The 26,990-nt window shown below is 45.5% G+C and overlaps 1 protein-coding gene across 2 annotated transcripts in view; it reads left to right on the top strand.

Moving 5' to 3' along the window:
• Positions 1-26,990, top strand: part of PUDP (pseudouridine 5'-phosphatase) — a 114,769-nt gene that overhangs the window by 11,340 nt on the left and 76,439 nt on the right. For both annotated transcript variants that reach the window (XM_072956026.1, XM_031671241.2), the window contains exon 2: positions 20,496-20,714. In XM_072956026.1, coding sequence (XP_072812127.1) covers positions 20,496-20,714 — 219 coding nt within the window. The remainder of the gene's footprint in view (positions 1-20,495; positions 20,715-26,990) is intronic.

Here is a 26,990-nt window from a genome sequence, read left to right as displayed (position 1 = left end):
AGGGCCTGAAATGATGTAGGTGGCTGGTGCTTGGATAATCAGAACACATTTCCCAGGTAGCAATGTTATAATCAGAAGCTAGGTACCCAGACCCATGTTCAGCAAACTCTTCCTGCACCTGTGGAGCTGTCGTCTTTCCTACTCTCCCCGCCCACCTCCTCCTCATGATGGGGACACTCTGTCCCGTCCCGGGAGTGCGGGGAGCATGGCTCTACCCCAGGCAGGGGCTCTCCCGCCGCTGCGGCGCCCGTGGGTTTCAGCGCTTCCTCACCGTCTGCTCTTCTCAGTCACCAACTCACACGGGGCTGGCGTCACATTTATGATGCGACTTCCCGTGTCCTAAGTCAGCTCCTGTACACTCAGGTTTGAAAAATCCATCAACCATTAACGTTAAAGGTTCGAAAACATACTTGTTCCTTAAACACTTCATTTCTGGTTATTCTGTTGACAAATCTGGTAGATTTGTAACTCTCACTGTTAAGAGGGCATAAGACCGTTTGACTCTGTGTACAGTTTTTTAAATCAACTTAAATACCTTCATGCTCGATAACCTCCATTTATAAAACTAGCGTTTTAGTTCCTTGTTCAGAACTTCCCTCGTCGGAGTTAACACAACGAAACCTTTCTGGGTGGCCAGTGGTCCCTTTGAGCCCAGTAAGTGAAGCTTATAAAAATGATGAGCGCAAAGTTCACTTCACTGTCCCAATGGAGCTCCCATAATGTCATCTTAAACGGCAGGTGAAAATTAGTAACTTCGGTGTGTATTTAAAAGTTAATTTACAGCGTCGTTGCCCCACTAGGCCAAATTCAATTAAAGAGTAAAACTAGTAAAATAATAAGTAACACAGAGAAACGGTCTCAGTGGCCTGCCTTCCCTGTGACATCTCTGTGATTGTTCTGAGAGTGACAGGTGCCTGCCCGTGAGGGAAAACGTTTTCCCACCCAGCTGATTAGATTGTGCATCTCTTGGCATATGTAAACGTCTTTCCACCTAAATCCAGTGATCTTTGAACCCAAGGAGAATTCTGCATTCCTTCAGTATACTTCCCAGGTCCAGGCAAGTCCTAGGGAGGGCCCTGAAAATGATAATGTGATCATTGGTGGATTTCTTTCATGTACCGTATCTGATGTAGAATGACGCCTTGTAAGGTCATATACCCACACGGGTCGGAAAGTGAGCACGGGGCCAGCTTTAATTCTGTGTCTGAGGTGCCTCTACGTGTGCCCAGAAGAGGCAGACTCAGCAGCTCACCCTTCCAAGCTTTGGATTAAAAGTCACCTCTCTTAATAGGGAGGGTATAGGTCAGTGGCAGAGTGTGTGCCTAGCATGCACAAGGTCCTGGGTTCAATCCCTGGTACCTCCATCACAAAAAAAAAAAAATGAAAGAATGAATTAATGAATTAAATAAATTAACAAACAAACCTAATCCCCCCCCCCAAATAAAATAAAGTCACTTCTCTTTGAGAACAGTGTGGACACCTGTGAGTCCTCATCTCCCAGAGCCCCTGTGACTGGAAGGCATGGCCAGCTGAGCGCTACCTCTGGTGACCAAGCCCTGCCTCCTTTGGCCAAGAGAGCTTCCACGTCACTACTTTGCAGTATTAGAGGCACACTCTGCACGAGATGGGGAGCATACCTTACTGCTTTTGGGGTCTTTGCAGAAATCCTGGGGCAAGTTAAACAAACTGACATATGGGAACCAATTTATATTATGTCAACATATGTTCTAAAAAAAAAAAACAAACTTGACCCTTATTTGGTTGACTTTCTTAGTCTGTCCCTGTTAAAAAACAAGACACAGAAGGATGATTTTAATTGGGTTGCCCTGGCCTTTGTTAGAAAGTAGTAAGCAGGTGAAGGTCTGTAACTCAGTGTTGTGGACTGACTCATGTCCCACCAGAACTCATTGGTTGAAGCCCTAACCCCCAGGACCTCAGGATGTGGTTATGTTTGGACACGGGGATCTTTAAAGAGGTGATAAAGATAAAATGAGGTTATTAGGGTGGGTTCCAATCCAGCAGGACTGGGGTCCTTATATGAAGAGGAGATTTGGACACAGACACACACAGAGGGACAGCCGCGTGAGGACACAGGAGTGGGACGGCCGTCTATACACAAAGGACAGAGGCCTCAGGAGGAACCAGCCCTGCTCACAGCTTCCTCTCAGACTTCTGACCTCCAGAACTGGGAGAGAGCAAATTTCTGTTGTTAAACTACCTCGTCTGTGGTGCTTTGTGATAGCAGCCAGAGCAAACGAATCCACCAGAAATTTAGGATTTTTGATGCTTGCGAAGAGCTCAAGCAATCTGGACCGGCAGTTTGCAGATTTCACAGGCCAGCGGATCGCCAGGGCTGTGCAGTGAGTGGCCCAGCCAGTGGGATCCCAGCTGAAGGATCTCCAGTCTACCTCCTGCCATCTTTTCATGGTTGGGTTTCCTGACCTGCCTCCACCCCACCCACGCAAGAAAGTAAGTGCACAGACACACAGCAGACACACACGGCTGAGGGAGTGTACCCGTGAGGTGGCCCTTACGTCTTCAGAGGAGGAGCGCTGTGTGCTTTACCTCTGATTTCATTCCAGTGCATTCCCTGGGTTTCGTCATGATTTACACGGTTCCGCATTAAACCTGTTCTCAGAGTTGTGTCCACACTGCTGCCGACGCCGCTGGTGATGCACTCAGTGGGGCGTCCTGTCACGCCAGTAGGAAGGACAGAGATACAGGAGTACCCGGAGCGGCCACGAAACGAAAGTCTTGAAAAGGAATGGAAGCTGTTCGTTGTGGGTGGGGAAGGAAGCCTTTAAAACCTTTCTGCATCCTTGGAGGACAGCTGCTGGTTTCTATTTATTCAAAAGGCACGAGAATGTGGATTTAGCATTAATCCATAAAGCCTGCAGCACTGGGGAACTAACTCTTAGGAGGGTGCACCTATTCAGAAGATGGGAAATGCACATCCGTCTAGAACCCTTTGACTATCTGTTTATTTGTCTCCTAAAATTCAAAAAGAGCTTAATCTATGGGCATTCACTGAATGGACGTCATGAAGCATCAGTACAAAATGGGGAAAAAAAAAAACCCCACACCCAGTGGTTAATACGATTTAACATGTGTGATTAAAATGTGGCAGTCACAGAGGCTGAGGCCAGGGTGTTGTTCTTCAGGGACCGTCGGTGGGCAGCACCCCCTCCCCAACGCGCGTGGGCGCACACACACACACCCACACACACAGAGTGGGAGCTGTCACCCACAGGAGTTCTGGAAACTCTCTGCAGCTCTCCTTACCTTTGCTGGTAAAGGCGCTTGTGAATGAAATGTTAAGAAAGGTTTGTCCTTGTGTTTGATCTGTTTGAGAGTCATTGTACAGAAGCCCGATGAGAAAAAGAGAAAATAAAAGACGTGGTTGAGAAAGTTTCTTATCATGCTAGTTTTCCGTTGCTGCCTTATCAAGTTACCAGAAACTGTTGGCTTAGACAACACAAATGTGTTATGAGGCCAGAAATCTCATAGCAGTCTCCCGGGCTAATAAAATACAACACTTGGGTGGGTAGACCTCAGTGGTTGAGTGTGTGCTTAGCATGCATGAGGTCCTGGGTTCAGCCCTCAGTACCGCCATTAAAAAAATCACCCACTCCCCCCAAAACAAGCAAACAAAAATAAATAAATGATATCAAAGACTGGTTCCTTCTGGAGGCTCCAGGGAAGAATCTTATTTCCTTGCATTCTTTTCCACCTACTGGAGGCAGCCTGCATTCCTTGGCTCATGGCCCCTTCCTCATCTTCAGCTCCATCAAGGCTTCACCTCTCTGACCAGTCTGTCTGTCTGTCTGTCTGTCTTTCTTTTTTTCTTTGAGTTATAGTCAGTTTACAGTGTTGTGTCAATTTCTGGTGCACAGCACAATTTTTCAGTCATACATGAATATACATGTATTCGTTTTTGTATTTTTTTTTCACCATGATCTACTACAAGATCTTGAATATATTTCCCTGTGCTCTACAGTATAAACTTGTTTATCTAGTCTATATATAGCTGTCAGTACCTACAGATCTTGAGCTCCCAGTCTGTCCCTTCCCATCCCCTTTCCCCCTGGGAACCACAAGTTTGTATTCTATGTCTATGAGGCTGTTTCTGTTTTATATTTAAATTCATTTGTTTTCTTCGTCTGCTTCTCTTTCTCTTTTTTTTTGATTCCACATATGAGTGATATCATATGGTATTTTTCTTTCTCTTTCTGGTTTACTTCACTTAGAATGACATTCTCCAGGGACATCCATGTTGTTGCAAATGGTGTTATGTTGTCATTTTTAATGGCTGAATAGTATTCCATTGTATAAATATACCACCTCTTCTTTATCCAGTCATCTGTTGATGGACATTTAGGTTGTTTCTATGTCTTGCGTATTGTGAATAGTGCTGCTATGAACATTGGGGTGCAGGTGTCTTTTTGAATTAGGGTTCCTTCTGGATATATGCCCAGGAGTGGGATTGCTGGGTCACATGGTAAGTCTATTTTTAGTTTTTTGAGGAATCTCCATACTGTTTTCCACAGTGGCTGCACCAGACTGCATTCCCCCCAGCAGTGTAGGAGGGTTCCCTTTTCTCCACAGCCTCTCCAGCATTTGTCATTTGTGGCCTTTTGAATGATGGCCATTCTGACTGGTGTGAGGTGATACCTCATTGTAGTTTTGATTTGCAATTCTCTGATAGTTAGTGATATTGAGCATTTTTTTATGTGCCTATTGATCATTTGTATGTCTTCCTTGGAGAATTGCTTGTTTAGGTCTTGTGCCCATTTTTAGATTGGGTTGTTTGTTTTTTTCTTATTAAGTCATATGAGCTGCTTATATATTCTGGAGATCAAGCCTTTGTTGGTTTCATATGCAAAAATTGTCTCCCATTCCGTAGGTTGTCGTTTTGTTTTACTTATGGTTTCCTTTGCTGTGCAGAAGCTTGTAAGTTTGATTAGGTCCCATTTGTTTATTCTTGTTTTTATTTCTATTGCTTGGGTAGACTGCCCTAGGAGAACATTTTTGAGATGTATGTGAGATAATGTTTTGCCTGTATTTTCTTCTAGGAGGTTTAATGTATCCTGTCTTATATTTAAGTCTTTGATCCATTTTGAGTTGATTTTTGTGTATGGTGTAAGGGAGTGTTCTAGCTTCATTGATTTACATGCTGCTGTCCAGTTTTCCCAACACCATTTGCTGAAGAGACTGTCTTTGTTCCATTGTATATTCTTGCTCCTTTGTTGAAGATTAGTTGACCAAAAGTTTGTGGGTTCATTTCTGAGCCCTCTGTTCTGTTCCATTGGTCCATATGTCTGTTTTTGTACCAAAACCATGCTGTCTTGATGACTGTAGCTCTGTATAATATTGTCTGAAGTCTGAGAGAGTTATCCCTCCGGCCTCTTTCTTTTCCTTCAGTAATGTTTTGGCAATTCTAGGTCTTTTGTGGTTCCATATAGATTTTATTATGATTTGTTCTAGTTCTGTGGAATATGTCCTGGATAATAGTATTCTTCATTGCAGACAATTTGGACAGTTCATAAATTCACAAAGTAAAGAGCAAAAATCATCTATATTGCTGGCATCTTAAGACAGTGTCTCTCTTAGTGTCTCAGGGCGCCCTAGATCATTTTTTATGTGCACAGTTCCCTTACTGCTTTTAAATCATCTTGTGTTTACTTAATTGTGACTTCTTTTTTTTTTTTAACATTTTTTACTGATTTATAATCATTTTACAATGTTGTGTCAAATTCCAGTGTTCAGCACAATTTTTCAGTCATTCATGGACATATACACACTCATTGTCACATTTTTTTCTCTGTGATTTATCATAACATTTTGTGTATATTTCCCTGTGCTATACAGTGTAATCTTGTTTATCTATTCTACAATTTTGAAATCCCATTCTATCCCTTCCCACCCTCTACCCCCCCGCCCCCGGTAACCACAAGTCTGTATTCTCTGTCCATGAGTCTATTTCTGTCCTGTATTTATGCTTTGTTTTTGTTTGTTTTTGTTTTTTAGATTCCACATATGAGCGATCTCATATGGTATTTTTCTTTCTCTTTCTGGCTTACTTCACTTAGAATGACATTCTCTAGGAGCATCCATGTTGCTGCAAATGGCATTATGTTGTCGGTTTTTATGGCTGAGTAGTATTCCATTGTATAAATATACCACATCTTCTTTATCCAGTCACCTGTTGATGGACATTTAGGTTGTTTCCATATTTTGGCTATTGTAAATAGTGCTGCTATGAACATTGGGGTGCAGGTGTCATCCTGAAGTAGATTTCCTTCTGGGTACAAGCCCAGGAGTGAGATTCCTGGGTCATATGGTAAGTCTATTCCTAGTCTTTTGAGGAATCTCCACACTGTTTTCCACAGTGGCTGCACCAAACTGCATTCCCACCAGCAGTGTAGGAGGGTTCCCTTTTCTCCACAGCCTCTCCAGCATTTATTGTTTGTGGTCTTTTGAATGATGGCCATTCTGACTGGTGTGAGGTGATACCTCATTATAGTTTTGATTTGCATTTGTCTGTTAGTTAGTGGTATTGAGCATTTTTTCATGTGCATATTGATCATTCATATGTCTTTCTTGGAGAATTGCTTGTTTAGGTCTTCTGCCCATTTTTGGACTGGGTTGTTTGTTTTTTTTCCTGTTAAGTCATATGAACTGTTTAAATATTCTGGAGATCAAGCCTTTGTCAGTTTAATCTTTTGCAAATATTTTCTCCCATTCTGTAGGTTGTTTTATTTTGCTTATGGTTTCCTTTGCTGTGCAAAACTTGTAAGTTTAATTAGGTCCCATTTGTTTATTTTTGCTTTTATTTCTGCTGCTTGGGTAGCCTGCCCTGGGAGAAAATTGCTGAGATGTATGTGAGAGAATGTTTTGCCTCTATTTTCTTCTAGGAGGTTTATTGTATGTTGCCTTATGTTTAAGTCTTTGATCCACTTTGAGTTTATTTTTGTGTATGGTGTAAGGGAGTATTGTAGCTTCATTGCTTTACATGCTGCTGTCCAGTTTTCCCAGCACTATTTGCTGAAGAGACTGTCTTTATTCCATTGTATATTCTTGCGTCCTTTGTTGGAGATTAGTTGACCAAAAGTTTGTGGGTTCATTTCGGGGCTCTCTATTCTGTTCCATTGGTCCATATGTCTGTTTTTGTACCAACACCATGCTGTCTTGATGACTGTAGCTCTATAGTATTGTCTGAAGTCTGGGAGAGTAATTCCTCCAGCCTCTTTCTTTTTCTTTAGTAATGCTTTGGCAATTCTAGGTCTTTTGTGGTTCCATATAAATTTTATTATGATTTGTTCTAGTTCTGTGAACTGTGTCCTGAGTAATTTGATAGGGATTGCATTAAATCTGTAGATTACCTTGGGCAGTATGACCATTTTAACAATATTGGTTCTTCCAATCCAGGAGCATGGGGTATCTTTCCATTTTTTTTTAAGTCTTCTTTAATTTCCTTAATCAACGTTTTGTCATTCTCCATGTATAATTCTTTCATCTCCTTGGTTAGATTTAGTCCTAGGTATTTTATTACTTTGGATGCTATCTGACCAGTGTTTTTTAATACAGGCCTTTACGGCTCTCAGCTTCCTTCCAAGCACTGCTTTTGTTCTAGCCCATGCATTCTGATATGTTGTGTTTGCATTTACATCCATGCCAATGGATCTTCTAATTCCCCTATAATTTTTTCTTTTGACCATTGACTTTTTAGGTGTGTGTTGTTTACCTTCTGCATAGGTGTGGATTTCCCACATTTCCTTCTGTTACTGATTTCTCATTTCGTTCCATTGTTGGTCAGGGAAATACTTTGTATGGTTTCGATCCTTTGTGTGTTTGTAGAGACTTGTTTTATGCCCTTGCATATCCTCTTTCCTGCAGAGTGTTCCGTGTGAACTTGAGAAGCATGTGTACCATGTCGTGGTTGGCTGGGGTGTTGCAAAGTTGGCATTCACTCTGGTTTATGGTATTTAAGTCGTTAAGGGTTTCAGTTAGGTCTCGTATTCCTTGTTCAGTTTCACTCTAGCTGTTCTGCCCATTATTGAAAGTGTGGTATCAAAGTCTCCAAACACTGTGGTTAAAACACCTATTTTCTCCCCTTCCATTTCATCAGTTTTTGTTTTGTATGTTTGGGCCTTTTTTTATTAGGTTCATACATGTTTATCATTGTTGCATCTTCTTGGTGGAATGACCCCTTTATCATTATGAAATGTTTCTACTGAATTTTTTGGTTTGTTTGTTTCTAGTAGAAATGGTTGTCTGAAGTCTTCTCTGCCTTCTGACTACTGTGTGCATCGACTGTCTTCCCCATCCTCTCGCTTTGAACCTTTTTGTACCTTTCAAGCTAAAGTGTACCTTGTCGACAGCGCGTTCTCCGATCATGTGGTTTTTCTTTTTTTAATCCGGCCTGTCAATCTTTACTTTCTCTGGGGTGTTTCACTGTTTACATATAATGCCATTTTTGGTAAGAGATGATTTATGTATGGGGTTTTGTTATTTCTTTCCTCTTGGTCTTTTTTCCTAACTCCATAGATCTGTGTTTATCAGTTGGCCTTCTACTGCGAGGAGGACTTTGCTCCATCCACATTTTTTTTTTTATTGAAGTTTAATTGCCTTACAATACTATGTTAGTTTCAGGTGTACAACACACTGATTGGGTGATTTTATAGGTTATACTTTACATAAAGTTATTATAAAATGTTGGCTGTATTCCCTGTGCTGTACATTACTTCCTTGTAACTCATTTATTTTATACATAGCACTTTGTACCTCTTAATCCCCTTTATCTGTCTTGTCTCTCCCCACCCCTCCCCTCTGGTACTACTAGTTTGTATCTATGAATCTGTTTCTGTTTTATATTATTTATATGCATATATTATATGCAGAATTTTTCCATTTGCAACAACATGGATGGACCTAAGTATTACAGTGAAATAAGGCAGACGGAGAAAGACAGATACCGTGTTTTCAATTACATGTAAAAAAAAAAACAAAACTGCAAGTCTGTCTTTTTCTTTGGCTCCTCTGTTCTTCCCTCACCACCTTTTATGTTAACTAGCTATATTCCAAGTGTACATTTTAATTCTCTTGTCATATTTCTTATGTATTTTTAAGTTGTTTTCTTAGCGGTTGCTCTGAGGATGACAGTTAATGACTTACAACCATCTAGTTTGCATTAATACGAGCTTCATTTAAATAGTATACGAAAAGTTGGCTCCTATATATCTCCTTTCCCACCCTCCTTTGTGCGGTTGTTGTCATAAAGATTACATCTGTGTACATTATGTGCCCATCAACGGAGATTTATAATTACTGGGTTAGGCAGTTGCCTCTTAAATCAGATAGGAGAAAAAGACTCACAAACAAAATACACATTTATCTTGTCTTTTATGTCCCCCAAGGGCAAAATCACCCCTGATGGTGAGCCATCACTTTAAGGAATTAAAAAAATCTTGTGTCTGTAGCCTCACTACGCTTCGTCTTATCTTAAAGTGACTTAGCATAATTTTAGCATAATTTAGAAAGATTGCTGGGGAAATTTGAATCGGTCATTAGGTAATGAACCAAGAAACACTCATGTATAAAACATATTGCATTTTTAAGTGTTTCCAAACCTTGTTTGATGGTGTTTTCCAAAAACAGAAAGTAAAGTAAAAATTTCCCATAATTCTTGGCTTAAGTACCACCTTCAGGTTAGAACCCCCCCCTTTTTTTTTGTAGTTTTTAAGCTCTATTCAAATACAGAAAATAATGTTGACTGAGAAGGGAAATCTATACAGAATTGTAACCTGACTCTAGTAATAGTTTCAGTTTTGGGAGAAAGTCATTGAGTGTTGCCTTCACCCTGATTTTCTGTTGCTGGTTCAGTGGCGGCATGGCTGGGGGCTCATGGGCTCTGTGAATACGCTCTCTCACATTATGCCTTCTAAGTATACTTTGGTTTGCAAGCAGGTGATCAGAACCCGAATTTGAGCCCGCCGTGTGGGCAGTCTTTCCCAGCCACCGCAAGTGGGAGGGAGGCACAGTCCCCGGGTCCTGCCCCTTCCTGCGCAGCCGTGTTCTGGCCCCACAGACACTGCAGCGGGGTGACCCTTGCTGATGGACCCAAATTCAGAAACTGGGGCTGTCCCGTCAGATGCCTGCTGATTCCCTGCAGGGAGCAGGAAAGCACTCTTTAGTCAGCATCTGCATCTTCTGAGCATCTGCATGTAGGAACTGTGGGACAGGAAGGAGGTGACAGGAAAGGGAGGGTCAGCACTCCGAGTGCAGAGAGAAAAGAAAGTGGGGGAGCCGTTCCTGCACGTGTGGTCCACTGCTATTAGAGAGAGGGGTGTGCGTGTGTAAAGCCTAGAGCTGTGCATTGTCTGTCTGAGCTCTCACCTCTTTGCTGTGTCTATCAGCTTCTTGCGCCAGTGCGTGTAAAAACAGTGTCACATTGCCAGTATCTGCAGGGTTTCAGACTCACTGTCCTCTGGACAGTTCAACTGAAAGACCTTGTCACTCTCTCGAATTTGTGAATTCGTACAGAGGACCCTTTATGCCCACTCTGCTGTCACATGGCTGTAGGAGCCCCCCACCACCACAGCACACCATGTGGGGAGCCCTCAGGGGGAGCAGCCTCACCTGTTGTCACCTGCATGGACCTCCCATGGCCCAGCCCCTTCCCTGCACATGCCGGCCACTGACCTATGGGTCCTTTCCTTCTGAGGAAGCTCGCTGTCCTGTTGTAGACGGGGCGGCCTGCCCCCTGGGAGCCGGGGCACCTGCTGGTCTCTTCAGTTACCCCTCCCAGCCCACGTCCCCCGTAATTACAGGGGAAAGAGGACTGGAACCTGCTGTTAGGCAGGCCGGACTCACGGAATGCCATGGGGTGAGTGGCCCCTTCTCCTCTTGCTCCGCTCGTGTCTTCATCACTGACCGTTCCTCCCCACGTGTTCTCACCTGCACCCCCTGGACAGCCTCTCAGGGAAAGCCCCGTGTGTCATCTCCGCCTTCCCCGCCTTCACCCTGGGCTGACAGCCTCGTGATGAGCACACACTCTGTTGGGACGGTTTATATCTGACAGCACGTTTCATCCGCAGACAGCCTTAGGTGAGGGGGAAGCTGAATTCCCAGGGTGACCAGGCGGCGCCTTTAGGGAGCAGCAGCCCGGCACTCAAACCCACGTGTGCCGCGCTCTCCAGAGTCACGGCGCCACCTCCACGAGCAGGGCTCCCCGAAGCTTCCAGAGTCCCCAGGACCCCGTGCGGAATAGGACAGCTTCTCACACTGAGGAGGCAGACTGCCCCTTCCCCACTCTGTCCTCACCCCTGCTTGCTCTGATGTGACTGAGGCGAGTGTTGCATGCTCTCCAGACTCCAGAGTGATTTGTAAGTAGCCTGACGGGGGACCCCCACCCTCATGAGCCGTGGAACCCGCGTTCCCCGGACAGGCCACAGGCATGCGAGCCTCAAACGCCCACTCCTGGAGTTCCCAGCACAGAAAGATGTGTTCTTTGTGGTTTTCAGACTCTCAAACCTTGTCTTCCAGGTGACTCTACTTGATCCGTGGGAACAGTATCTTCCTTTTGCTTTTTCCATGTCAGATGCCTCTAGATTTTGCAGGTCTCTGTTGTCTGTACGTATTCCACCGGGTGGAGGGGCCTGGGAATGCACTCATAGGAGACTTTGGTATAGAGTAAGCTGGGAGGATGAAGGATGAAGGCCTTGGACACAGGTTCTCTGCAGGAGAGGAACAGACTGGCATCCGTGAGCCACAGGTTGCGGTAGGAACCCGTGACCTCCTGGAACCCTCTGTACCCAAATTTGGTGGATTCTGCTCCAGGTCTTAAGAGAAGTCTTTGCGAGGACTTACCCTTGAAGAACCCTCAGCTGGTAGCTCGCTCTGGCCAAGACTGTGGCAATGGTTTCAGTGAATTCCCTCCGCTGAGTACGGTGTCTTCACAGTCTGGGAGACTCTCCATGGAAGCGGTGCTGCTGGAAGCTTCTAGATTTGTCTTTTCCAAGAGGAAAGTACAAAATAGGGACAAATGCAAAACCCGGAGCCTGGGTTTGCAAAATGAGAGAGGGCGTCCAGGGTTAAGGAAATGAAAATTTCCGACCTGGGTGTTGGCTGACAGGACCCCTCCCTCAGAGAGGCAGGTTTGGTTGGTGACACAGAGGACAAACTTGCTCGGACGTCACAACAGGGCAGACTGACTCTCTCCCTCCTCTTTGGTCCTGGGCAATGTACCCTCAAACATCAGTCTGCCCATCTGAAAATTGGGTATCTTGTTATCCTGGTACCTACCAGGACAGCTGTTGTATCTCAGCGGCACACAGATCCCATGGCACGCGCCCAGTGACTGATCCTTGGCTCCCTGTTACTCATGACTTTTAGTAGCCATCACGATGAGAAGAAACATTCGATGTCGCTCTTTGCCACGGATGCGAGAAACTTTAACCCCGTGCTTCTTTCCCTGGAGTAGGCATCAAACTCTTTTGGATGGCTGGTGAAAACATGGATTTTCGAGACCCCAGACTCTCTGGCTCAGTAGGTCTGGAGCCGGTCCAGGAATTGCATGTCCCACAAGCTCCCGGATGATGTCTGTGCTGCTGGCCTGGGTACCACACCTGTAAAAGCACTGCTGAAGTCGGAGTGCCCTGAATTGATGAGGTACAGGGGGTGTGTGCAGAGTGGACAGCTCGTGATTTCATACGCAGTCTTGGGTTCAACCCTGGATGGTCTTTCGATGAGCTGTCTGAGCTGGAAGAAGTCATTGAAGCTCAGTAAGCCTAGTTTAAAAGTTTAAAAATAATAAGTTTTTAAAAGGTTTGAAAAATCGTGTATTTTTACGTTGTCCGGATAACATTTATGTGTCAGTAACATACTGTTAAATATCCCAAAATAATTGGTAAATTGTAGAGTGGCTGCACGGATGAGTTTGGCAGATTTTTTAACTTGAAAAGCACTTAGGTATTGCTACCCAGTTCTGCACTCATTTCCCTACATTTCTCCCCACTTGAGAAAATACTAGTCTCCTACCCTTGCCATGTGTCGGGGCTCAGTGAATATCATCCTCTCTGCTTCTTGCCCCCTGCCTCCAACATCCCCCTCGCTGTGCTTCTGTGTCTCGGGCCCGTTCCGCATTGCGCCGCTGCCCCTGGCTGCCCCAGTGCCCAGCCGTCCCCATCACTTCCAGTATCTCTGAGGGGCAGAAGAAGACCAGGGCGGGAGGGTAGGTGATCGGAAAGCAGACGGCAGTGAAGGAGGGGAGGCCTAGTCACCAGTTTTCATGCTGGAATGGAAGAAGCACCACTTTGGAAAACAAAGAGCAGTGAGTGTGGCGTTTCTGTGACTTTGCTGCAGTCGGAGTAAAATAGTCTCTTGAAAAGCATGAGTTGTTGGTCTTCACCTTCTCTGTCTCTGTTGCACCCTCTCTTAAAAAAAAAAAGGAAATTCCTTGTTCTGCCTCACTGGGGATTAGCAGTTCACATACGAATTTTGGGAGGATGCACAGACATCGCATCTAGAGCACCCACCTTGCTCGCTCGTCTGTGCCCCTCAGCAGCGGGCACAGTAAGCCTCTGGTCTTGGGACGGTCTTCCGGCCAAAGACTGAGGACATCGCTGCTGAGTCTTCTTTCCCTGGGAACAAATGTCGTGCTTTCTACCAGACGGCCTTCCTTTGCTTGACAGAGACCCCACTCACGTACTCTGTTGTTGGTTGTCCTCAGCATCCTGGTACCCATAGCCCCGCACTGTCCCCACGGGCAGCTCCGCATTCAAGAACAGTCCAGCCGCCCTGAATTCCACACACAGCTGTATTTTCTTGTATTGCAAACACTGGTTCTCATTGTCTGTTCTGGGGAGACCTGGAGAGGTCCCGGAAAACTTATGTCACGTTGGATTTTAGGCGTAGTTTATAGTGCACTGTTGGGTCAGTTTTACCATGTACTTATCTGTGCTGTGGTTTTCACACTCGAGAAATGTTCCCACAGCTCCCAAAGCTTTCCTCGTGGCCCTCTGCAATCCTTCTCTCTTACCACGTCCGTCCACGGTAACTGTCAGTCTGCTTCTGAAGCTGGAGATCGGTGTGCACCCCCTGGAATTTCACATGGAATCATATAGAATGTGTTCCTTTTTTTATCTGACTTCTTTCATGGAGCATAATTGTTTTGAAAGTCATTCATGTGATTGCATGTGAGTTTTTTTTTTCCCCTTTCTATTGCTAGTGGTTGTATGGTAGGTGTACACTTTTTAAGAAACTGCCAGCCTGTTTTCCAAAGAGGTTTTTGTGTTGGGTCGTGTATTAATTTTATTGCAGCTGAAATGAATGATCACCAACCTTGTGTCTTTAAACAGCACATTCTGGAGGCCAGAAGTCCAAATTCAGCCTTGATAGGCTAAAAAAACCTAGGTGTTGACAGGTCTGCATTCCTTGTGGAGGCTCTAGAGGAGAATGTTTTCCGGCCTTTCCAGCTTCTAGAGGTCACCCACATTCCTCGTCCTGTGACCCCGCATTGCCTGACCTTCTGTTCTTGCTTCTCCTCTGACCCTGACCCTCCTGCTTCCTCTCACAACGACCCCGTGAGCCCGGATAGTCATCTCCCGTCTCAGGATTCGTGCTTAGTCACACCTGCAAAGTCCAGTTTGCCGTGAAAGGTGACACACTCAGGTTCTGGGGACGAGGACGTGGGCATCTTGGGGAGTGGGGGGCTGCAGATGGTGTGTCTCACTGAGCTGTAAAGCACACTTCTTTGTGTATTCTGGGTATAAGTCCTGTCTCTGTGTATGTGTGTGTGCGCGTGTGTGTGTGTATGCGAATGGGGCGGGGGGGTAAATATTCTCTCTCAGTCTGTGGCTTGCCTTTCTTTTCTTCCTGGGCACTGTAATTTTATGGAAAGCCCCTTTATCTGAATGTTCTCCCAGAGCTCTTGCTTCTTGCATCCTGTGTATGAAGGCCTCCGAGAACCCACGGTTCCATAGATGGTCTCCTGTATTTTCTTCTAGCAGTTCTGTTCTTTTGGTTTTACATTGAGTTTTATGAGGAAGGATCACTGTTCACTATTTCCCCCATACAGATATCTATGATCTAGCAACGTTTTTGAACCAGTTCATTTTTAAAATTATTTCTTTAAAAACTCTAATACAGATTACCAGAACACAAAAATTCTTGACGAACACCCATACCTGTAATAGGGAGTAGATGCTGGTGCCAGAGAATGATGGTAAATGCTAATCTAAAGTTTTGCTTTACAAACGATCACTCCGTTCAATAATTTTTTACCAAGCTTCATTTGAAGAAGTTGCGTTTATTATTTTACAGTTTAAAACTGATAGCTTACAGCCACGGGAAACGATCCATCGAGCCCTTAAGTACTTTTCTCTGAGCCTGCTGGAGCACGCAGGCTTCTAATTTCATGCTTGTTAATTATTCCTTTCGGTCTTGTACATTCCCAGACACGCGGAAGTGCTCCCTTTTACATGCAAGCTCATTTGTAAAGGGTAAACGGCAGAGACTGAACGTGTCTTCTGTGTGGATGAAGCACGCAGGGTGTTGGTGGCCCCGGGAGAGAGCGACTGAGTGCCCTCAGCTCCTGGATACTCGCCGTGTTTGCTGCAGCTGGCGTCTTGCTCTCCTCATCTTGTTTCCTTTCTCCTCCCCAGGATGCTAGGACTCCGGGTGCAGCTTCTGATGTACCCTCTGCATGGCTTCCCTTTCCAGGCCTGAGAGGAGATTCCTGGGCCCCCAGGTCCCTGGGGTTAGCAGAGGGCTGCATCCCAGTAGCTCTTCAGCTCAAGAGAACACTGATTTGCACACTAGCCTTTTCTTTACCACTCTTTCTGCAAACATTTTGGGTTTTTTTTTAACCTTTGCAAGTACTTGACTGTCTCTTTGGTTTTTTTCCGACGAACATTAAGAAGCTTTTCAGTCCCAATCACTGAGTTACATATTTAACGTAGCAGGGCTGTTTCTGCCCAAGTTGTCACGTTTTCTCAGTGCCTGTCACATGGTGGGGACCCGATACACCTGCGTGAAGAAGCATGTGTCAGCTGGGGCAGAGGTGAACGGCGCTGGGTAGGGAGTGGGGTCCTACCGCCCGGTTGAGAGTGTGCCGAGGGTTGACTTGTGGAGGGTCAGGTGGGAGGAGACATCGGGGCAGGCCCGGGGCATCCACGAAGGGCTTTAGTAAAACCATAACATCTGGTCAATGGTTCTCACCTTTGACACACACCCTGCAGGTGGGGAGGGGAGCTTCCTAAAACGCACAGTGCTGAGCCCCACCCGGTTTCTACCCCGCAGATCTAGGGTGAGGCCCGAAAATTTGCATTCTTGATGCTGCTGGTCCAAGAACCACACTCTGAGAACCAGTGGGTTAAGGAAACCATCTGTAGATGAACAAAGTAAGTGAATTTATAAAGAAGTCTATTCAATTACCAATTACCTACTATGTCCTATCATAGTGGCTTAGAAAAATGACACCACCACGTTTATCAAAATGTGCTATGTGCTGGGTTTTTACTATTAAAGCCATTTCACACTTAAAATAATGTAGCTTTCACCACATTCAAAAACACTGCTACATTTCTGGGTGAGACAAAGCACACAATGGGCTACATCTGTCGGCTACATGGTCTGTATCTTTGTATTTGCCAGATTGCGACAATTTGATTTTAGCGCAGCTGTGAAAATCTATGTTGTGTCTTTAAGGAACTAACTATGACACAAAACACTGGCTTTAGAGCTTTTCCCCCACTTCTTTTTTCTTCCTTTTTTTTGTCTTTTGTAATTAAAAATAATCAAAGCAAGACTATTTTCAAGATATATTAAGGTCTGAAAAACATCAGATTGCTTCATTCAAGGTGGGCACGCTATGGAAGGTGTGTAAGTAAATCAGAAAAATGGTTTTTGTTTCCTTTTCCAAAGCCCGAGGAACGAGTTGTATTTAGATGCTTAAATTATTATTCTAAAGAGGAATTAGAATGCCTGTATTTCATGATGTATACAGTAGCGGGGGGGGGGGGCAGGGTCCGCATCCATAGTCAAGTCCATTAGTATTTTTACAGGGAAGCATGTGAAGATTCACGCCAAGGGTTATAAATATTAAGACATGGAAAATCCTTCCATCTTTGCTGCTAAATGAAAACTTCTCAGTTTCCAAAGAGTTACAGATTATGGGATTGCAGACACGGGATTATGTGCCTGTACCAGGCGGGGCCATTCTTTAACAAACATTTATGAAGCCAGTCCCGTGTGCTGGGAACGTGCGATACTTTTGTGAATGCATTCCAAAGAGTTACCACTTTCTTTTTTCCAAGTAAAACATTTGGAACAAGGGCCCCAGCCTCTCATATTGAACAGCTCTCTGCCGCTGTTGGAGCCGTGATGTACAGAGAGACAGCGGGGCTTGTAATTTCCTCCTAACTCACAGATGACTTCTAACCGCAGAGCAGCTGCAAGGCAGATGTTCCCCCCACGACGCCAGGCGGGGAGGCTGGAGTCATGAACTGGGGCGGGGCTGTGCTCAGAGCTCCACACAGGTCATCCCACCCAGGTGTCCCATGCGCCTGGCAGGTGTGTGGCCGTGTTAGTGTCCGCACTGTCCCAATGGGTAAACGAGGCCCAGAAGTGGGGGAGGGGAGCACTGAGTACCTGTCCCCGGTTTTCAGCAGCTGGTGGCTGCAGAGCCCTGACGTCAGAGCACGCGCCGCCTCCCACACCCAGAGCCCTCTCACACACCTGCGCCTGCAGGCCGGCGGGCCTCAGCCTGGTGCTCCCGCTGGAAACTACAGATCAGGGAGGGTAAGCAACTCGTCCCAGGGCGTCCAGCTAGAAGGAGGCGGGCTAGGAATTTGCCACTCATCTCTCAGATCTCGGACGTCCTTGCTTTCTCCAGCTGCCGCATTCTAGGTCTGCTATGGAAACAAATGGGGGTGGGCAGAGGAATCGGGGCTTACCAGAGGTAATTGTCACCGATGGGTTGATGGAGATGTTTCGCTATTAAACAGCAACTCACGGTTTTACGGTTGGAATTAGGTGCCTGTTTGCCTGGTCGGGGGTGCAGCTTCCTGCAAGAGAGAAGTGGGGACGTACCCTCACCCCTTCCACGTTCACAGGGGAAAATGCAAACTGAATCTGTGCTCAGAGCCGGGGATGAACTCAGCCAACGTTTAAATGCGTCGTCCGTGACAAAAGGTGTTACTAAACACGGGGCAGTGACAGAACCTCAGGCTCAGACGAACAGAGACGTTCCAGGTGCGGTGACACCTGTAACGGCAGTTCAGTGTCTGTCAGCGTGCATGCCTTCCATTCCTCAGCTGGGGCCGGCGTGCAGCACACCAGGGAGACACCAGCCCCCAGGCTGCGTTCCCTCCCCTGAGCCGGGGCCCTCCTGTCTCCGCTTCCTGACCAGCAGGCGGGACTGCTCCCTGGGTGCCACGTAGACGTGGTTTTCGCAGGCACCCGAGGAGGGGAGCCGCTCGTGGGGCTGTGGCAGGTTGATGGCCGCGTGGAGCTTCCTGTGAAACCTAACAGGGACGCAGGTTGCAAAGCTCCAAGCTTGTGGGGCACAGCTGTTTTACACTGCTTCATTATTTTGGCTTCTGGAGAACGTTCTCCTTTCTGAGCACCACCGTCAGCTGGCTGCGTCCTTGCGGGACCTGAGGACTTCAGCGGCGTTCAGGGCCTCATTAGTCCACCGAGAGTGCGCGGGGATTTTATCTCAGTTGTGAGGAAGAGTGGCTGTCTGCACGGTCTCCTCCCGCTGTATAACCCCACAGTGCTGTGCCTTTTCAGTTACAAGCTGAAGCTTTAGGTAAACACTGCTTAAACCATTTTAAAAGCGTAGCTGTTTTCTGTCTTCAGAGTGAGGGTTTTTTCATGTGCGTTCCTTTCTTCCTGGTCCACTTGCTTTAGCACGAGGCACGGTGCTTCCTCTTCCCGCCCGGCCTCGGCTCGCCTCCCTGGCCCCCTCTCTGCGCTTTTCAGCCCATTGGAAGTTCCTCAGTCAGTTGGTAGCCACGATGTCTTTTCGTCAGTCTTTCTGTCTCAGCTACTAGAAGAAGACTGTCCACGTAAAGATGGTGACGTGTACAGCCTCCCTAGCAGTCCCTCCGTCTCCTGGCCCCCAGAGCCCCCACTCTGCTGCCCTCCCGGGGAAGGACGGAGAAGAGCTGTGGTGACGGGCCAGCCCACTCATCACCTGGAGAGGACGGGACCAGCCCTCCCCTCTCTCCTGCCGCTCCTTTAAGGAGCGAAAGTGCAGGGTGGCTCCTGGAAAAACCAGACCCAGGTTCTTATCCACACACTGGCTGCTTCCACAAGGGAGCCCAGGAGGACTTACGTGCCACCTTCTTTTGTACCAAAACACAAAACAAAACTGAGAACTCATTACCCACTCAGGGGTGATGGCTGAGCAATGTCAGGTGTCTGCAAGGGTGGAGATCTGAGATATACTTGTTTGTGTGTCTTATAGCATCCCCACCCCCACCCCCAACAATCCAGCCCCAATACAAAAGCAAGGATCCAGATAGTTAAAGCGCTAAAGACAAATTTGTACCTGCAGCTCGGCCGTGGGTGCTTTGGCCTTGAAAAGAAGGAAAGAAAAGTTCTTTCTGTTGCTGGACGTTGTCAAGGCCAAACCGTTGCACTGTGGGGCTCAGAGTCCAAGGCTGGTCGGGGAAGACGGGCCATGGGGAGTCCTCGCACAACACATCCGGGGGGACGGTGGCAGTAGGAAGAGAGGGGACGGTGAGCAGAGGAAGGGCAGGTACCACGCCTGCCCAGAGAAGCAGGCCTGGGGCTGCCGTGGCCACCTTGTGGGACTGAAGCCTTCACCACTGTAGCCTCCAAAGTGAGTTAAGTTGCAGGACCCCCACTTCCATTGCAGAATTGTTTGCTGTGGGAAGAACCCCATATCTAGTGACAGAGGTGCTGAGAGTGGGGAACGTGGGAGAGTAAAGGAGCAACAAGACATTGTGCTTTTCCCACTCAGAACTGAACGGGAGGGTCTTGTCACAGCTGCATCCGGGGCCAGGCGCTCCTATAGGGAGGAATCCCACGGGGCTCTGGAAGCGTCCCTAACAGCTGACGGCCACACACGTAGACCCTTGTGTGCTGCTGTCTGTAAGCACACTCGAGAATGCCAGGTAAGGACATCATCTCGCGTCGGATGGAGTTCAGCATTCCAAGTGCATCGTTGAACTTTACGTACCTGTCGGTGTCAGGTAATTTGACCGTCACATAGACTTCATTTCCCTCCCAACCTGTAGCCTTCCAGAGCAGGAAAGAGCGGGCCGCCCAGGGCCTCGTCGAGGCAAAATGACCCGCGAACAATCCCCCTGTGTCCGTGGGTCTTCGCGTCCACAGGTCTCCGCGAGAGCTTTCTTCCCTGAGCGGGACCTGCGCTGCGTACATGTCCGCTCGCACTGATGCAGACGAGGTGCTGGCGCAGCGCCCACCCTAAAAGCCTCTCTGTCTTTGTCTCACTGTTCCCGCAGACACCGAACGGCTCTACTCCCTGGTGTTCGAGGAAATCTGTGGTCGCTATGGGAAGAAATACAGCTGGGATGTGAAGTCCCTCGTTATGGGCAAGAAGGCGCTGGAGGCGGCCCAGATCATAATAGACGTCCTGCAGCTCCCGATGTCCAAAGAAGAGCTGGTGGACGAGAGCCAGGCGAGGCTGAAGGAGGTGTTCCCCACGGCCACGCTCTTGCCAGGTGCTGTCCGCTGCCGCCCTCACGGCTGTGTTCGCGGGTGTTAGTGATGTGGGCAATCATTCACAGCCTCATGCCGGCATGCCAGCTTCCTTCTTTTGTCTAGACAACTTCTCGGAAAATTTCTTCCTTTTAAGGCTCAGAGGTACACGTGAGACAGCTTGCTGGACGCTGATGTATGCTGTGATTCAGTCTTGTCTTTGTAAGGCTTCTTTCTCTCTCTTTTTCTTTTTTTTTTGTATATATATATATATATATATATATATATGTTTTTTTTTTTTTTTTTACTGAACTGTAGTCAGTTTACAATGCTGTGTCAATTTCTGGTGTACAGTATAAATGCTTCAGTCATACACGAACATACATATATTCGTTTTCATATTCTTTTTCACCATACGTTACTACAAGATAGTGAAAATAGTTCCCTGTGCTATACAGTATAAACTTGTTGTTTATCTATTTTATATATGTTAGTTAGTATCTGCAAACCTCAGGCTCCCAAATTATCCCTTCCCACCCTCTTCCCCCCGTGGGAACCGTAAGTTTGTTTTCTGTGTCTCTGATTCTGCTTCTGTTTTGTAAATATATTCCACATATAAGTGACATCATACGGTATTTTTCCTTTCCTTCTGCCTTACTTCATGTAGAATGAGGATCTCCAGGTCCATCCGTTGCTGCAAATGGCATTGTTTTATTCTTTTTTAAGGCTGAGTAGTGTTCCATTGTGTAAATATATCACATCTTCTTTGTCTAGTCCTCTGTCGATGGACATTTAGGTTGCTTCTGTGTCTTGGCTATTGTGTGTAGTGCTGCTGTGAACATTGGGGTGCAGGTGTGTTTTTGAATTGAGTCCCTCTGGATATATGCCCAGGAGTGGGATTGCTGGATCTAAAGGATTCCTAAAATAATATCCTTTGCTTTCACCGATTCCTGAGGCCTCAAATCACTTGCACTTTGTATCAGTACTATATAAAGATGGCAGAATTGCTTCAAAGTTTTAAAATAGGTATCATTTTCTTCTCAAAAATCAGATACGGGGTTAATGTTTCAGCAACTATGCAAACTTAACATGTTGATGATAGACAAGCAGCTAAACCTCCCCAGGGAAGTTTAATTTTTTTTTTTAAGTGAGAGGACTGATTCTTTTCTCACATGTCTGTTTGTACAGCCTTTACTGCTTTCTTTACTTGCTCTCCTTTGAAAGGAAAGATGGCTCTTCTCCTCCGGGGCTTGTTAGCTGAACATCGATCAGCACTGACTTGCCTGCTGTTTCTCAGTAAAAGTGAGAAGGTCGAGAATATCCTAGATGACAGGGCCAAAAATTGCTTCGAAATGAGGTATCATTTTAAGATTCTTCTGGGAAAGAAAGGTGTGCACTCAGACCTCAGGATTCCAGGTGCTAATGGAGAAAACGTTTACAGTTACAGCACTCATTTTGGATTCAAAATTGTAATGATATGAATCACAGTCATTTTTGAAACACGTGTTGCTGTGTGTATTTATAAATACATCCAGTGGTGCAGACTGAATATTCCTGGAAGCTGTAGAATTTCCTGTAAAGGGCCCTGCTGATAGCGGTGGCCGTGTCACACAGGAACCACGTGTCTGTTCTTAGATTACACACACACACATACACACCCTTAGACGTGGGTACAAGTGCTGTGAAGCCATGGGTGTTGTCTGCATCTGTGGCCTTTCTGGGCCGTCTGCTCACACGGTAATCCTGACAGACCTTAATGATGGAAGCACATCCATGTGTGGGAAGAAACACACAGCTTAAAATTGACCGTCTTTTTCCATTCTCAAGTGTTCAGCCGAGTCGTGTTAAATATGATCAGATCGCTCTGTGACCATCACCGCCATCCATCTCTCACACTTTTTAATCTTGTCAGACTGAAACTCTTTCCCTGTTCAACGGTGACATCCAGTCCTCTGTACCTGTTAAAACACTGGCTTCTGTGTGGGAACCTACTGACCCAGAAGCGTTTATTCACAGAGTTTCTGTTCTGTAACGTGTGAGTCACTGTCTGCACCTGTTAAACACTGAGTTCCCCGGCACCCACCCTTCTACTTTATTACTGTGAATTTGACTATGCTCTGTGCCTCATGCAGTGTTCCTCCTTTTATGATTAGTTTTTTAGCATGAATTTAGCATCGTGCCCTCAGGGCTTGTCCGTATTGTAGCATGTGACAGGATTTTCTCCTTTTTAAGACTGAATCATGTTCCACTGTATGGTTGGACCACAGTTGGTTTATCCCTTCATCTGTCAATGGACACGTGAGCTGTTTCCTCTTGTTGGCTCTCGTTAAGAATGCTGCTGTGAATATTGGAGTGCACATATCTCTTGGAGATCCTACTTTCAGTTCTCTTGGATATATTCCCAGAAGTCTGACTGTTGGGTTATATGGTAATTCTATGTTTAATCTTTTGACAATCCACCATACTGTCTTCTATAATGGCTGCGCCATTTTATTTTCCTTCCAGCAGTCATCAGGGTTCCGGTTTCTCCACATCTTCACCAACACTTGTTACAGTCTGTCTTTTTGGTAGTAACCATCCTGATGTGCGTGAAGTTGATTTGTAGTTTTCCAGTGATTGATGATAGGAAGTATTGTTTTATTACACTTTTGGCCATTTGTATGTCTTTGGAGAAATGTTCAAATCCTTTTTTCAGTGATATTTGATTTTTTCTTGTTATGTTCCAGAAACTCTTTATATATTCTGGCTGTGAATCCTTTATCAGATATGGTTTACAAGTATTTTCTCCCACTTCATAGGTCGCCTTTTTACTCTGTTGATTGTGTCCATTGATGCACAGAACGTTTAAAGTTTTTTGTACTCCCATTTGGCTGGTTTTGCTCTTGCCTGTGCCTTTTAGTGTCATGTCCATGACATCTTTAACAAATCCAGTGTCATAAAGCATTCTATGTTTTCTTTTAGGAATTCTTTAGTTTTAGCTCTTACCTTTAGGTCTTTAGTCCATTTTAAGTTAATTTTTGTATGTGTTCTAAGGTAAGTGTCCAACTTCATTTTTTTTTTTTGCATATGGATATCCAGTTTTCCCCTATGCAATTTGCTGAAAAGACTGTCCATTCCCCATTGAGTGGTCTTGGCAGCCTTGTTGAAGAGCATTTGGGCGTATGTGTGAGGAGTTACTTCTTGTCTGTTCTGTAGGTCTGTAGGCCTGTCCCTGTGCCAATACCATATTGTTTTGATTACTGTACCTTTTCTAATATGTTTTGAAATCAGGAAATGTGAGGTTCTCCAACTTTGTTCTTCTTTTCCAAGATTGTTATGACTATTTAGTTTCCATTGAGAGTCCATATAAATGTTAGGATGGACTTCTGTGTTTCTGCAAAATGTATCATTGATATTTTGACAGGGATGGCTCTGAATCCGTAGATTGCTTTGGGTAGTGTGGACATTATAACAATATTAAATCTTCTAGTCCATGAAGATGGGATGTCTTCCCATTTACTTGTGTCTTCTTTAATTTCTTCCAGCAACGTTTTGTAGTTTCAGCGTACAAATCTTTCACCTATTGGTTAAGTTTATTTTTTCTGGTGCCATTGTAAATGGAATTGTTTAAATTTTCTTTTCAGACTGTTCATTGTTAGTATACAGAAATGCAACTTGTTTTTGCATGTTGATTTTTGTATCCTGCAGCGTTGCTGAATTTGTTTATGAGTTCTGACAGTTTTGTGTATGTGTGTGGAATCTTTAGAATTTTCTACACAGAAGATCATGTCACCTGCAAACAGATAATTTCACTTCTTCCCGTCCAATGTGGATGCTTTTTATTTCTTTTTCTTGCCTCATTGCTTTGGCTAGGACTTCTAGGGCTGTGCTGAATAAAAGTGACAAGAGAAAGCCTTTTCCTCACGTTCCTGACTCCGGAAAAGCTATCAACCTTTTCCTCATTGAGTGTGATGTTAGTTGCCAGCTTTTCATATATGGCCTTCATTACATTGAGGGAGTTTTCTTTTATTCCTAGTTTGAATGTTTGTACAGTGAAAGGGTGTTGAGTTTTGTCAAGTGCTTTTTCTGCATCAGTGGAGACGATCATGTGGTTTTTGTCTTTCATTTTGTTAATGTGGTGTGTCACGTTGATTTTTGTATGTTGAATTATCTTTGCGTTCCAGTAGTACATCCCTCTTACTTATGGTGTATAATCCATTTAATGTGCTGTCGAAATCAGTTTGCTAGTACTTCGTTGAGTAATTTGCATCAGTTTCTTGTAGTCTCTGTCTGGCTTTGGTACCATAGTAATGCTGGCCTCATAGAATGAGTTTGGGGATGTATTGTCCTCTTCAATTTTGGGAAAGAGTTTAAGGAGTGTTGGTGATAATGCTTTAAATGTTTGGTAGAACTCTTCAGTGAATCCATCTTGTCCAGTTTTCTTTGTTAGGAGGTTTCTAATTACTGAATCAATCTCCTTAATAGTTACAGCTCAGAACAAGCTTTCTACGTATTTTTCCTTCGATCTTGATAGGTTGTATGTTTCTAGCAATTTGTCCATTTCTTCCTGGTTATCCAATTTGCTTGCATACAGCCTTTCATGTGTTTCTCCTTTAATCCTTCTAATTTTTGTGGCATTATTTTTACCATCCCCTCTTTTGTTTCTGATTGTAGTTACAAGTCTTTTTTTTTTTCTTAGTTAATCCAGCTAGGAATTTGTCTATATAGTTCATATCTGACCTGAAGTCTCCTTCATGGTTTAATATACAAAGCACCCACTTTTTCTTCGTTATCCACCAAAGCCTCTTACGTGGTTCTCCTTTTGGCATTGGTGTCCTATATTGTAACATATGCTTGAGATATGTTCTACTACAATTCCAAGAACATAGGATGTGTCATCTAGCTACTTTGATAGTTGGCTGGAGTGCTAACAAGTCTATATCAGGAAGTCTGCTTGGTGATCCGATCAATGTAGTAGTGTCTGTTGTCTCTCCCAGTGACCTGGTATGAGTTAGGTAAGGTGCTAATCACAGGTAATCGTGGAAGATAACTGAGTCCCGAAAGCTCTACCATCCAAGTGAGGCAGGAGCTAGTTCTTCAAAGAGACTGTCGTCCTACAGAACTCACCTGGGTGACTCTTCATTCTCTGCCACTTCGTCACCTCTTCCAGACGGGGGCGGGTAGAGGACCGCTCTAATTACTGATTGAACAGCCTAAGAATCTGGCTGTTTAGCCTAAGAACGTTTGTGTACACTTACTGTACCTTTGACTAGCCCCAGATGAGAGCGAGTACTTATCAGTGATGGTAAAGTCTTCCCTTGGAAACATGAGGTCGTCTCCACACGCACAGGTGGCAGGTGGGCTGAGCATAAGAGCCTTTCCCAGAGCAGAATGGAAAGCCCAGGGTAGCACCGGACAGGGGACACTGCAGGTCCTGCTGGGAAGCTGGGTCAGACTAGGGACTGAGGTCCGAAGATGCCACCTGGACATTCTGAGAGGGTTAGGGTGACAAGCAAGGATTGGGAATACGCATATCCCAAAGGGGAAGGAGAACAGGAGGAGAATGTGGGACCGACTGTGGAGCAAAAGGAAAGGGTGTGTGTAAACCTGCAGACTCAGAAGCGTATTTCCTTAGGGTTTCTGTTCTACCACATGCCAGTCACAGAGATGGTAGTAACATAGGTCGAGTTTTCTTCCCTAAAAAGGTATGCTTTGCCCCTCGTTTCCATCCCCGCTGCATTCCTCCCACCACCTCTTTTATCGGAGCCAAACCTGAATTCCACCAGAACGGTGACCTGCTGGAGTCCTGGGTGCAGTGCCTCTGGGAAAGTCACCGCCGCCCCGTTTCCAGACCTAGGTGTTCATTTTGTTCACTTACTGCTTTGTTACAGGGACGAAACTGAGGATGATAGCATAACCCCTGACTTGTGTTTCTTCTCTTTCTGAAGGTGTTTTCTGGTGGGACATTTTAGGTTGTGGGAGGCACCTTGAGCTCATTAGAAAAGGCGGCTGTCTGTAGAGACAGTGTATTGTGAATTCAATATCCTTCACTTTGAGAACGAAGCTCTCGCTTTATGGTGAGAGCTACAGCCCAAGCAGGTACTTAGCAAGGAAGGGATGACAGTTTGCCAGGGGAGGCAGCCCCTGATTATGAGGTGGGTGTGTCTGCCTGAGCCAGTCAGCAGGGAGGCAGCCCCGGATTATGAGGTCAGTGTGTCTGCCTGGGCCAATCAGCAGGGAGGCAGCCCCTGCTTATGAGGCTGGTGTCTGCTGGGTTGGTCCAGCCACTGAGAGGGTAGAGTTGACCATGGAGCTTGAAG

The sequence above is a fragment of the Vicugna pacos genome, chromosome X (assembly GCF_048564905.1).
Source record: "Vicugna pacos chromosome X, VicPac4, whole genome shotgun sequence".
NCBI lineage: Eukaryota > Metazoa > Chordata > Mammalia > Artiodactyla > Camelidae > Vicugna > Vicugna pacos.
Note: the sequence above shows the minus strand (reverse complement) of the source record. Positions and strands in the feature narration are given on the sequence as shown.